This window comes from Oncorhynchus gorbuscha, linkage group LG04, assembly GCF_021184085.1.
Source record: "Oncorhynchus gorbuscha isolate QuinsamMale2020 ecotype Even-year linkage group LG04, OgorEven_v1.0, whole genome shotgun sequence".
Classification (NCBI taxonomy): Eukaryota; Metazoa; Chordata; class Actinopteri; order Salmoniformes; family Salmonidae; genus Oncorhynchus; species Oncorhynchus gorbuscha.
Genome location: NC_060176.1, coordinates 16,099,554 through 16,113,108, shown reverse-complemented (window position 1 = coordinate 16,113,108; position 13,555 = coordinate 16,099,554). Strand labels below are relative to the sequence as shown.

The window sequence follows — 13,555 nt, the reverse complement described above, 5'->3', positions numbered from 1 at the left end:
ATTCTCCATTTTGCAGTTGAGAAAGGGCCGATTATGACCTCAGGGGTGTATGCAGCTTGCCATAACACACAGTATGGACAGTTGCTGATAGAAATGTAATGTATAGAACTGTCATGATTTCGTACCCTACTGCAAGGAATATGTCTATATTGTGACATGAATACAGGAATTACAGTACTAAAACACTCCTGTCATGTCCATGTATTTAAAGTCTGACGAATAGGCAGCTTGGTGATTGGGCCTTTTTATGCCCGTTACATTCATCCCCTCCTCTGGCCAATAGAGATCTAGCTCTACTGACTGCCTCCGCTCCTCTCCTCTAAACAATGGCATAGTTTCTCCTCTGAGAGCCCTTGTTGTTAGCAAGATACAGTGGGGCTTAGTGCTTGAGTCAGTCCTCTCCACCCACCTACTTCCCATAGGAAAGACACAGAGATGCAGCCTCGCCCCATGACCCCCTCGATCCTTCCCCAGGGCCACTGAGTGGAAACACTATTACAGCTTAGCTACATGAAGACATTCAACTGAGAGAGGTGAAAGAGGGTAGGGCAGGAACGGAAAATTAAGAGTTTCTTGAAAAATGGCGTTCTTTGGCTTGTGTTGTAGCGGTGCAGCTCAGGAAACAGCAGGTGGTTGTCAGAGGCGTGCTGTGCTGCTCTACCCTGCTGTACTGTGGTGCGTTGTGGGAGGAGAAGCTGCGTGCATAAACCCAGACACCTGCAGCTCAGACAGAGGAAGAGGCTTGGTTTCTGGGCTGCCAGGTTTGGAGCTCCGGGTAGCGGTGCAAGGTCGGTTAGCCCCCATCAGCAGTACCTACCCACCTTGCGTGCAAAGTCTATTTTCCACTGGTATTCACAGGTCAGGGTGACTCAGCGGTGTGATAGAGAGGAGCCAGTGAGTGACCAGTGAGTGACCTCGGTAGAACAAAGAGAATGTGCTACATAATAATGACCGTGCGCAAGACTGATATGTGGGAGGGAAGATGCTATTGCTACTCAACAGGAAATTCAAAATGCGCATATATAGTCTGAAACTTGAAATGTGTGTGTGCAGCACTGGGCCTTTCTATAGCACCTTTTATAGCAATCGATGCACGCCCTCATTTGGATGTCTCAAAGTGAAACACATACATTAGAGCTCCATCAAAGCATGTATATTCATGGTAACTACTGAATAACCGGCCTCAGAGGTTCCTAAAAGAGGCGTATGAATATGAGAGGGAAAAAAATGAAATGTCCCTTGAACATGGGCTGAAAATGCCTGAAACAAAGAGGGCTATGTAAATGTATAAAAATCCTAACAGGCTTGGCCATGGCCCAGGGGTCATATTCCAGCAAACCCTTTGGCTGAACTTCTATGTGTGTATTCCACTGCACAAGAGCTATGTTCAAAATAATGGAAAATGCTCGACTTTTCACTGCCTCTACCCGCGGCACCTAAAAAGCTGCACAGAGCTCAAACACTGCGGACAGAATACTTTAAAAAAGAAAAACTTCAATACCCACAGATACAACCACAGAGATGGTCGCCTCGCTTCGAGTCCTAAGGAAACTATGTAGTATTATGTTTTGAAATGACAAGCGCCACCCATAGCACTCACTTCTGTCATCATGAAGTGCTTTGAGAGACTAGTCAAGGATCATATCACCTCCACCTTACCTGCCCCCCCTAAACCCACTTCAGTTTGCATTCCGCCCCAATAGGTCCACAGACGATGCAATGGCCATCCCACTGTCCTATATCAACTGGACAAGAGGAATACCTATGTAAGAATGCTGTTCATTGACTACAGCTCAGCATTCAACATCATAGTACCCTCCAAGCTCATCATTAAGCTTGAGGCCCTGGGTCTCTCAACCCCACATAGTGCAATTGGGTCCTGGACTTTGATGGGCCGTCCCCAGGTGGTGAAGGTTGGAAACATCTCCACTTCGCTGATCCTCAACACTGGGGCCCCACAAGGGTGCATGCTCAAACCCCTCCTGTACTCCCTGTTCACCCATGACTGCGCGGCCAAGCACGCCTCCAACTCAATCATCAAGTTTGCAGATGACACAACAGTAGTGGGATTGATTACCAACAACGACGAGACGGCCTATAGGGAGGTGGTGAGGGAACTCGTTATTGTGGCGCCAGGAAAATCGACCTCTCACTCAACGTCAACAAAACAAAGGAGATGATCGTGGATGTCAGTAAACAGCAGAGGGAGCACCTCCCTATTCACATCGACGGGTCAGTAGTGGAGAAGGTGGAAAGTTTGAAGTTCCTTGGCGTACACATCACGGACAAACTGAAATGGTCCACCCACACAGACAGCGTGGTGAAGTTGGCACAACAGCAACTCTTAAACCTCAGGAGGCTGAAGACATTTGTCTTGTCACCAAAAACACTCAAACTTTTACAGATGCACAATTGAGAGCATCCTGTCGGGTTGTATCACCGCCTGGTACGGCAAGCACACCGCCCTCAACCGCAAGGCTCTCCAGAAGGTGGTGCACTCTGCACAACGCATCACCGGGGGCAAACTACCTGCCCTCCAGGACACCTACAGCACCCGACGTCACAAGAAGGCCAAAAAGATCATCAAGAACAACCACCCAAGCCACTGCCTGGTCTCCCCAATATCATCCAGAAGGCGAGGTCAGTACAGGTGTATCAAAGCTGGGACCGAGAGAATGAAAAATAAATAAAACATCTCAAGACCATCAGATTGTTAAACAGCCATCACTAACACAGAGAGGCTGCTGCCTACAAACAGACTCAAATCAGTAACCACTATAATAAATGGATCACGAGTCACTTTAAAAAAATGACACTTAATGTTTACATATCTTACATTACTCATCTCATATGTATATACTGTATTTTATACCATCTATTGCATCTTGCCTAAGCCGCCCGGCCATCGCTCATCCGTATATTTATGAATATATTCTTATTCCATCCCTTTACATGTGTGTATTAGGCAGTTGTGAAATTGTTAGATTACTTGTTAAATATTACTGCACTGTCTGAACTAGAAGCACAAGCATTTCGCTACACTCGCATTAACATCTGCTAACCATGTGTATATGACCAATACAATTTGATACACCCACAGATACACCCACACCCATCCTAGTCCTGTGATATTGTGCTTTGCTCATAAAATAGCCTAGCTCTGAGTGAGCTAATTCATCAATCAATATTTAGGCAGCTTTTCTCATTGCTGTTGAGCACACAGAGCGGGGAAGGTCAGCCACAAACCAAACTAGGCTCAGGGATTAAAATGGTCTCTTCCACAATCAGAGGAGGAATGTATGTTTTACTAGAGCTTTATTTTGATAATTTTCTCTAAATAAAGTAACAGTTTACTGGAGTCATGTGTTTGAGAGTGTAACGAGCATTCGGTTGATGTTCACTTCCAAATCAAGTGTCTTTCCAAATAATGGGGGAGAGGGAGACCGTAAACAACACACAGTTCTGGCTACAGTGAGAGTGAAAGTGCTGCCAGCCTGGTGAAAGAAATCCCAATTCTGAGTGTCTTCAAATAGGCCTGGTAGGACATCTTTCAGCATGATGGAACAAAAACAGTGTAATGGTTGCTTGGCCCCCAGGCTACACATCCCATTTCCAGAGAACAACACCAGAGGCCAAATATATTCCCCCCAATACACTTACAGTGAGACTGGATAAAACTGTAGCAATAGGCTGTGTACATACACACTGTAAATGTACATTCTGAAAGCCATTCATGCATTCCTTTGCTCAGTCTTTTCTCTTGAGGCAAAAAATATGGAATTGATCTCAATTCTGAGCAAAGCGGATTCACCGAAATTAGCTTGCATTAGATTCATTTGACATGAAGGAATTTGACAACACATTTCTGGGGTGTGATGCAACAGACTGACTAATGTGGACAAAATTATGAGATGTTTGGCTCTGCAACATCAGGACGTCCATGACCTCCCCACCCCCACTCCATACTAACAAGGCCTGCAAAGCAGACAGCTGGGAAACAGAGCAGTTGGACAGGAGTGAACGGTGCTACGGGTGGAGTCTAACTGTGATTCAACTCTGGCTGGCTGGCTAATAGTGAGGGACTCCTTTGCCTGTGGTCTGTTTTGTGGGGTGGCAGGTAGACTAGTGGTTAAGAGCATTGGGCCAGTAACCGAAAGATGGCTGGTTCGAATCACCGAGCCGTCTAAGTGACAAATCTGTCAGTGCCCTTGAGCAAGGCACTTAACCCTAATTGCTCCTGTAAGTCGCTCTGAATACGAGCATCTGGTAAATCACTAAAATGTACAAAATGTAATGATCAGTACAATTTACCCTGGTCAGAGCAGCTTCATGTCATACGTCATTGCAAGCTCAGTGTCAGAGGAGTGAGGAAGATGTTCCTCTCTATGGGTGATTGTGTGTGTGTGTTTTTCTCACAAAATGCCAGCTATTGATGTTGTAGGGGCGGGGTTGCTCATTCTGGAAGTGGGTTACTCTTTTGACTCGTAGATGGAGCAGACCTTTACTGACAAGTTGCTGAAATACCAGCCCCTTGTGTCACGTCTGAACAGCCTTGGCTATAATTGCAAACTTTGTAGTGCTGATATTTGGGAGCCTTTACCATGTACATAGGCTGACCGTATGTGGGCTTCAGATTGCAGACCTGCGTAGGACAAAGCAGCTAGCGAGGTACTGCTCTGTGTCAGCTGTAATGGGCAGCGGGGCTGTATGGAGAAGAATGTGCTTCTGTATCCATAAATGTCCATATATACACATGACATATTAAATGTTTGAATCCGTCGACTGTACTGTGTAATTCAAATAAAATTATTTAAAAATGTGTGTGTGCACGCAAGAGAAAAGATCGGAAGCACACACTAGAGTGCATAAGGAGGGTAAGTTTACCTGTGGCCACAGCTGCGCTGCTTGGCTGGCTGCTGCTGCTGCCGCCGTCTACATACAGCTCGTCCTCTGCCTCTGTGGACGAGGGTGAGGATGACCCGCTGGTCAGCTCCTCACTGGAGCTGCTGGTGCTGTGGAGCAGCGCGTACTTCCTGCGAGCGATTACCTCCCGCTTCTTCCTCTGGAGAAGTAGGCGCTCTTTCTGCTTCTGAGTCCTCTGGATGCCGCCGGGCCCAGGCTTCACAATCCGCTTCCTATGCAGTGACCGCCGCCCGCTCAGACACGGCCGCTTCAGAAGCACCGGCTCCACCTCTGACCGTGCCCACTTATGAGAGCGGCTTCCCCGAGTCCGACCCAGAATGGTGCGCAGACCCACCCCTGTCACGCCCCCTGTGGTGGAGACCGGCGCCTGCTGTGTTGGCTGCGGACCCCCTGCAGCTCCCGTCCCTCCAGCCTCCACCTCTTCCTCTGAGCTCATAGTATCCGAATCTCCGAAGCGCAGGCTGGAGGAGGGAGAGGAGGCACAGTCACTGAATGAGGACTCTGGGTTGCGTTCGTCCTCACTGCGTCGCTCCAAGAGATCTGGCTGGTGGCGCTGAAGGGGAAGAGAGCCCTCACTAACACGACCCTCCTTCAGGGAGCAGTCCGAGGGCCCTGGCTGTTGGCTCTTGCGCTTTTTGCGTCCAGGCAGGCCCCTGTCTGGGTCTCTGCGGGCCCCTATGTCCCTCAGGGGCCGGTGCCTGGTCTCGGCACACAGTGGTGCAAACTCGCTGCCTGCCTTGCCGATCACCTCCATGTTGGCAGGGAAGCTCTTGGCCGTCTCCATGGGCTCTGGGTTGGCCAGCGGACCCTTCAGGTGCTCCTGTCTACCCTGGGCCTCAGAGGGCACCTCGCTCTTCATGCTGCCTGGTCCACGCAGACGCAATGCCAACTAAACTTCCGCTAGCTCCTATAGGTCCATTGGCGGGCCTGCAACCAACCTAGTTCTGTGAAACAAGAGAAGATAAACGTTAGACACGCTGAAAAATAATAATTGCACTTTGTTAATAGAGGCAATTTATAAAACAGAAAGATAGGCTAAATGTATTATGATAATAATTACATGCTGTGGTAATATAGAGGCGCTTGCTCTCTCATCGTGTACGAGGAGAAAGGCAAAAACAGCGCATCATGGTTTGTTTGTGAGAGCAAATTAATTGAAGCCTTGGGCTGAGTCAGTTGTGTAGCATTTGTTGTATTATCCACTCTTGGCAGTGCGTGACTCAGACTGGGTGGTAATCTGGGACTAATCTCAGTATGTTCACTAGGCTTGATGCTGTAATGAAGGAAACTGATGAGCAAAGTAAGGTCATGCAGCCTGGCAATATGGAAACGGTGGAAACAAACACTGGAGCATATCTTTTACCAGCTCAATTCTCTATTGTAGAGTGATAAAACCATGGAAATGCTGCGTGGGGAGATTAGGAGACATTTTCATAATGGCATTACCGGAACAGAATTGACTGCAGAACTCGCTGGTCTATAGCTTCAGAAGGTACCAGGCTACAAGCACCCAATGCTAAGCATGCATCCCTTTGATATCGATCTTGTAAATATAAACAAGCATGCTGGCATCAAAATACTAGCCTAGTGCAAACTCTTACCAAGATGGAAGATTCTAGGCCTTCATATAGGCCTAGTCTCACCGGTTTCCTCCTATCGATCCCTCACCATTTATCAAGCTTTCCCTCTCCATTTATCACACATCCTCCTGTCCTAAAATTGTCTAATCACACTGTTTATACTTCAAAAGAAGCCTTTCACCAATGGTAGGACAGAGTAAAATGTCTTCTACTTCAGTGCAGTCACCTCAAGTCCTTTGAATTATGAAAGCAGCCATTAGTTTAAAAAGGCACGTTGGCTCAGTTCATTAGCCTACTTCTTAGTGTGGTATAATGTGCACACACAGCTGGCAGTGTGGTGTTTTCCTATACTTGATCCACCAGTAAAAACCTCAAACTGAGAATCAGAATAAAATCCTACTTTATGAGATGTGTTTTATTTAAATGACACAAGTGAGCTGAATTGGACATTGTTAGCTATTCTTTAGAAGCCTTATAATGGTTGGCCTAATGAAGCCATACTGATTAAACAGTTATGTGTAAAGACATACTAATTGCCATTCTCCAGCCTGCAATATCCTGTGTATTGACACAAGGCTCAGTATGAAAACAATGAACTCTATGGTATAAAGCCTTGTTCACACTACAGGCCTTAATGCTCAAATCGGTTTTGTTTTTCAAAACCGCTTTGGAATACCGACTGTCCAAACAGCAAGTTACAAGTAATCAAATTAGATGTGGGAGTTTAGTCAAAATTATTTTGCTGACATGGTTACGCTAGTTGTCATTGTAATGACAGGTGTGGGCGCAGTAGTGCAGGCTGATAGGAAGCAGGAACACCACCACCAAAATCACTCAGAAGCTGAGGTGACAATGGCTGTCATGGACGTTTCCCAGTCGCTTCGAATGTATAAACGCATCATGTAATAAGACATTATGCCTCGAGGATAAGATGAGCCAACTTTCAGAACGAGTCCTTTTTGACTAGCTAGGGCAGTCAACTAGCTAGCCGTTTACCTTTCTAGCACATTCACTAATGTGCGTGTGTGTAGTAGAGGTATTTATTTATAATAATGACAATTACAACAATACTGAATGAACAACAAACACTTTTAATTTAACTTAATATATTACATAAAAATCAATTTAGTCTAAAAAAAAAACATGAAAAATGTTCAATCTGGTTTAAATAATGCAAAAACAGTGTTGGAGAAGAAAGTAAAAGTGCAATATGTGCCATTTAAAAAAGCTAACATTTAAGTTCCTTGCTCAGAACATGAGAACATACAGTTGAAGTCATAAGTTTACATACACCTTAGCCAACTACATTTAAACTCAGTTTTCACAATTCCTGAATTTTAATCCTAATACAAATTCCCTGTTTTAGGTCAGTTAGGATCACCACTTTATTATAAGAATGTGAAATGTCAGAATAATAGTAGAGAGAAGGATGTATTTAATCATTTATTTCTTTAATCACATTCCCAGTGGGTCAGAAGGTTACAAACACTCAATTAGTATTTGGTAGCATTGCCTTTAAATTCTTTAGCTTGGGTCAAACGTTTCGGGTAGCCTTCCACAAGCTTCCCACAATAAGTTGGGTGAATTTTGTCCCACTCCTCCTGACAGAGCTGGTGTAACTGAGTCAGGTTTGTAGGCCTCCTTGCTCACACGCTTTTTCAGTTCTGCCCACAAATTGTCTATGGGATTGAGGTCAGGGCTTTCTGCTGATGGCCACTCCAATACCTTGACTTTGTTGTCCTTAAGACATTGTTTATGTTTTGGGTCATTGTTCATTTGGAAGACTAATTTGCGACCAAGCTGTAACTTCCTGACTGATGCCTTGAGATGTTGCTTCAATATATCCACATAATTTTCCTGCCTCATGATGCCATCTATTTTGTGAAGTGCACCAGTCCCTCCTGCAGCAAAGCACCCCCACAACATGATGCTGCCACCCCAGTGCTTCACGGTTGGGTTGGTGTTCTTCAGCTTGCAAACCTTCCCCTTTTTCCTCCAAACAGAACGATGGTCATTATGGCCAAACAGTTCTATTTTCTGATTCAACAGACCATAGGACATTTATCCCAAAAATGTAACTATACATGTCCCCATGTACAGTTGCAAACCGTAGTCTGGCTTTTTTTAATGGCGGTTTTGAACCGTGGCTTCTTCCTTGCTGAGCGGCCTTTCAGGTTATGTCGATATAGGAATCATTTTACTGTGGATATAGATACTTTTGTACCCGTTTCCTCCAGCATCTTCACAAGGTCCTTTGCAGTTGTTCTGGGATTGATTTGCACTTTCGCACCAAGGTGCATTCATCTCTAGGAGACAGAACTAGTCTCCTTCCTGAACGGTATGACAGCTGCTTGGTCCCATGATGTTTATACTTGTGTACTATTGTTTATACAAATTAACTTGGTACCTTCAGGCGTTTGGAAATTGCTCCCAAGGATGAACCAGACTTGAGGTCTACAAAAATAATTCTGAGGTCTTGACTGATTTCTTTTGATTTTCCCATGATGTCAAGCAAAGAGGCACTGAGTTTGAAGGTAGGCCTTGAAATACATCCACAGGTACACCCACAATAGACTCAAATGATGTCAATTAGCCTATCAGAGGCTTCTAAAGCCATGACATAATTTTCTGGAATTCTCCAAGCTGTTTAAAGGCACAGTCAATTTAGTGTATGTAAACTTCTGACCCACTGGAATTGTGATGCAATGAATTATAAGTGAAATAAATCTGTCTGTAAACAATTATTGGGAAAATTACTTGTGTCATGCACAAAGTAGATATCCTAACCGACTTGCCTGAACTATAGTTTGTTAACAATACATTTTGTGGAGAGGTTGAAAAACTAGTTTTAATGACTCCAACCTAAGTGTATGTAAACTTCTGACTTCAACTGCATGAAAGCTGGTGGTTCCTTTTAACACGAGTCTTCAATATTCCCAGTTAAGAAGTTTTAGGTTGTAGTTATTATAGGACTATTTCTCTCAATACCATTTGTATTTCATAGACCTTTGACTATTGGATGTTCTATTATGCACTTTAGTATTGCCAGCCTAATCTCGGAGTTGATAGGCTTGAAGTCATAAACAGCGCTGTGCTTCAAGCATTGCAAAGTGCTGCTGGCAAACAGAGGAAAGTGCGGTTTGAATGAATGCTTACGAGCTGCTGCTTACCACCACTCAGTCAGACTGCTCTATCAAATCATAGACTTAATTATAATATAATAAACACACAGAAATTCCAGATTTGTCATAAATATAGTAAAATCCGGAAACTATCATTTCGAAAACAAAACGTTTATTGTTTCAGTGAAATACGGAACGGTTCCGTATTTTATCGAACGGGTGGCAACCCTATGTCTAAATATTGCTGTTATATTGCACAACCTTCAATGTTGTGTCATAATTATGTAAAATACTGGCAAATTAATTACGGTCTTTGTTAGGAAGAAATAGTCTTCACACAGTTTGCAACGAGCCAGGCGACCCCAAACTGTTGCATATACCCTGAATCTGCTTACACTGAACGCGAGAGAAGTGACACAATTTCAGGCACCACATTGAATATATGCAACGCAGGACAAGCTAGTTAAACTAGTAATATAATCAACCATGTGTAGTTGACAATCACTAGTTAAGATTTATTGTTTTTTATAAGATAAGTTTAATGCTAGCTAGCAACTTACCATGACACCTTGCTGCCTGCACTTGCGTAACAGGTGTTCGGCCTGCCACGCAGTCTCCTCGTGGATTGAAATATAATCGGCGTCCAAAAATGCAGATTACCGATTGTTATGAAAACTTGAAATCAGCCCTAATTAAATCAGCCATTCCGATTAAACCGGTCGACCCCTAGTGTGTGGTTGTCAAACTAACATGTTCTATCTAATCAAACTGTCAGAGTAGCTAGCAAGCAACAAGATATGCCAAGAGCGTCTGCTAAATGACTTAAATGTAAATGTAAATAGCAGTCTAAAAACCAGTTGAGAGCAAATAAATCAGATTTGACCCTTCAGACAAGTCACAAGGCCAGGAATCAGATTTGTATGTGCTTTCAAAACCATGTAGGGTGGTTTCAAATGTGGCTTGTAATATCAGATTCCATGTCCCTTTTGGCTGTTCAGACTGCAGGAAAAGGACATTTGCATCAGATATGCAAAAAAAAAAGAAAAAAAAAAAGAGGATTTGAGTCACTTCAAACTGCCAATGTGAACACAGCTTTAGTGGCATAGGCTCTAAGAATGCACACATTATTGTAAGTGAAGGTTCTGTTCTGTCTAATCTTCAAAGACATTAATTTACTGTTAGACGGGCCCAATAAAATCCACGATGCGGAGAATGGAGGAATCACCGAATCCAGACATTAAAACGGAATTCAACAATATTCAAAAACGTTGAAATTAGTAGGGAATCAAGTAAATGTACTGAAAAGTAATACATTTGCCCAAGTTTATCATAAGACAAGAACAGAATGCATCAGTGATTTGTATTTCCTGCAACTTTCTGAAGAGGCAATGAGAATGCCCGTCTGTGTGAGGTGCGAGCGTCTGCCACTTTGTGTAGCTGTTAGCGATGATGCTAATTCAAACCGGTCTTCTGATGAAAAATTATGGTGAAAAATAATTATTTGGTCACCTAGAAACAAGCAAGATATCTGGCTCTCACAGACCTGTAACTTCTTCTTTAAGATGCTCCTCTGTCCTTCACTCGTTACCTGTATTAATGGCACCTGTTTGAACTTGTTATCAGTATAAAAGACACCTGTCCACAACCTCAAACAGTCACACTCCAAACTCCACTATAGCCAAGACCAAAGAGCTGTCAAAGGACACCAGAAACAAAATTGTAGACCTGCACCAGGCTGGGAAGACTGCATCTGCAATAGGTAAGCAGCTTGGTTTGAAGAAATCAACTGTGGGAGCAATTATTAGGAAATGGAAGACATAAGACCACTGATAATCTCCCTCGATCTGGAGCTCCACGCAAGATCTCACCCCGTGGGGTCAAAATGATCACAAAAACGGTGAGCAAAAATCCCAGAACCACATGGGGGGACCTAGTGAATGACCTGCAGAGAGCTGGGACCAAAGTAACAAAGCCTACCATCAGTAACACACTACGCCGCCAGGGACTCAAATCCTGCAGTGCCAGACATGTCCCCCTGCTTTAGCCAGTACATGTCCAGGCCCATCTGAAGTTTGCTAGAGAGCATTTGGATGATCCAGAAGATTGGGAGAATGTCATATGGTCAGATGAAACCAAAATATAACTTTTTGGTAAAAACTCAACTCGCCGTGTTTGGAGGACAAAGAATGCTGAGTTGCATCCAAAGAACACCATACCTAGTGTGAAGCATGGGGGTGGAAACATCATGCTTTGGGGCTGTTTTTCTGCAAAGGGACCAGGAGGACTGATCCGTGTAAAGGAAAGAATGAATGGGGCCATGTATCGTGAGATTTTGAGTGAAAACCTCCTTCCATCAGCAAGGGCATTGAAGATGAAACGTGGCTGGGTCTTTCAGCATGACAATGATCCCAAACACACCGCCCGGGCAACGAAGGAGTGGCTTCATAAGAAGCATTTCAAGGTCCTGGAGTGGCTTAGCCAGTCTCCAGATCTCAACCCCATAGAAAATCTTTGGAGGGAGTTGAAAGTCCGTGTTGCCCAGCAACAGCCCCAAAACATCACTGCTCTAGAGGAGATCTGCATGGATGAATGGGCCAAAATACCAGCAACAGTGTGTGAAAACCTTGTGAAGACTTACAGAAAACATTTGACCTCTATCATTGCCAACAAAGGGTATATAAAAGTATTGAGATCAACTTTTGTTATTGACCAAATACTTATTTTCCACCATAATTTGCAAATAAAGTCATTAAAAATCCTACAATGTGATTTTCTGGATTTTTTTCTCCTCATTTTGTCTGTCATAGTTGAAGTGTACCTATGATGAAAATTACAGGCCTCATCTTTTTAAGTGGGAGAACTTGCACAATTGGTGGCTGACTAAATACTTTGTTGCCCCACTGTGTAGCAAATACTGCAATCATATTCAGTCTGTTGCATTCCATTCATTGACCCTGAGATCCGGATGTTACACAACACCACACGACGTGAGCAAGCAGCACTATTAGCTTATTTAGTGATCATAAAGTGTGTTAAAATCTGCACCAGGAAAGTAGTGGAGTGTAATTTGATGTGTGAGCATACACTAGAATGCAAACCTACTGCAAAACCCAGTCAGTCAGTGAGTGCCTGGGGTGGAAGCCACTTCCCCCACCCATTGTTTGGACAAGAGTGATTCTAGAGTTATGGATGTTACATTTGCATGCAAAACCACAAATTTAAAATGTCTCACAGAATGGACAAAATATAAATTAAAAGTTGGATGAGTTGGTCTATAGTACCCTTTGGGGAGAGTGTATACAGTCTTGGCATGTTGGTTTCACTTTAAAAGGACAACATTACTTTCTCAGGTTGACCTTCCGTTGGAATTCACGATATGCATATTAAACCCCATTGACCCATGAGTAGGTAGAAGCCTGCAGGGAACAAGGATTGTGTGGGTGCTTGTCTTCAAAACAGCAACTGAACCCTGAGTGGGTCAATCACTAGGGATCATCACAGTAGGTAGGAAAGCACTCAAATCCTGCATTTACCCAATATAAACTGACAGACCTTCCAGCCAAAGAAAGCACAGGTTGGTGTCGAAACCCTACCATGTAGGCTGGCAGAGGACTGAAGTCAGATTTAATGCTGGTAGGGCTGGAATCCAAACTGACAAGTTTCCTCACGAATCCTACACAGCTCGAGGATTTGTGTAGCCCTGAGTTGACTACCATTAAAACACGATATCCACCTCACAGACTAGACAACAGGAGAGGGTATCTGGCCAGGAGCGCTCAATGTGTAGCCTAGCCTACTATAGCAAACTAACATTGACAGTAGCACTGAACAAATACCTGATACAGTATTCATGAAAACACTCATGTATCATGTCTGTGTTTCCATCTGATGATCAAAGAGAAAGAAGATGCCGCAGGTGGAGACTTCTGG

General features: G+C 43.9%; 1 protein-coding gene across 1 annotated transcript in view; it reads right to left on the bottom strand.

Annotated features, from left to right (window-relative positions):
• The window catches only part of LOC124033749 (E3 ubiquitin-protein ligase Arkadia-like), a 40,163-nt gene that overhangs the window by 22,692 nt on the left and 3,916 nt on the right, over positions 1-13,555 (bottom strand). Inside the window, 1 exon segment of the mRNA XM_046345969.1 lies at positions 4,885-5,867. Coding sequence (XP_046201925.1) covers positions 4,885-5,782 — 898 coding nt within the window. The 5' untranslated portion in view covers positions 5,783-5,867.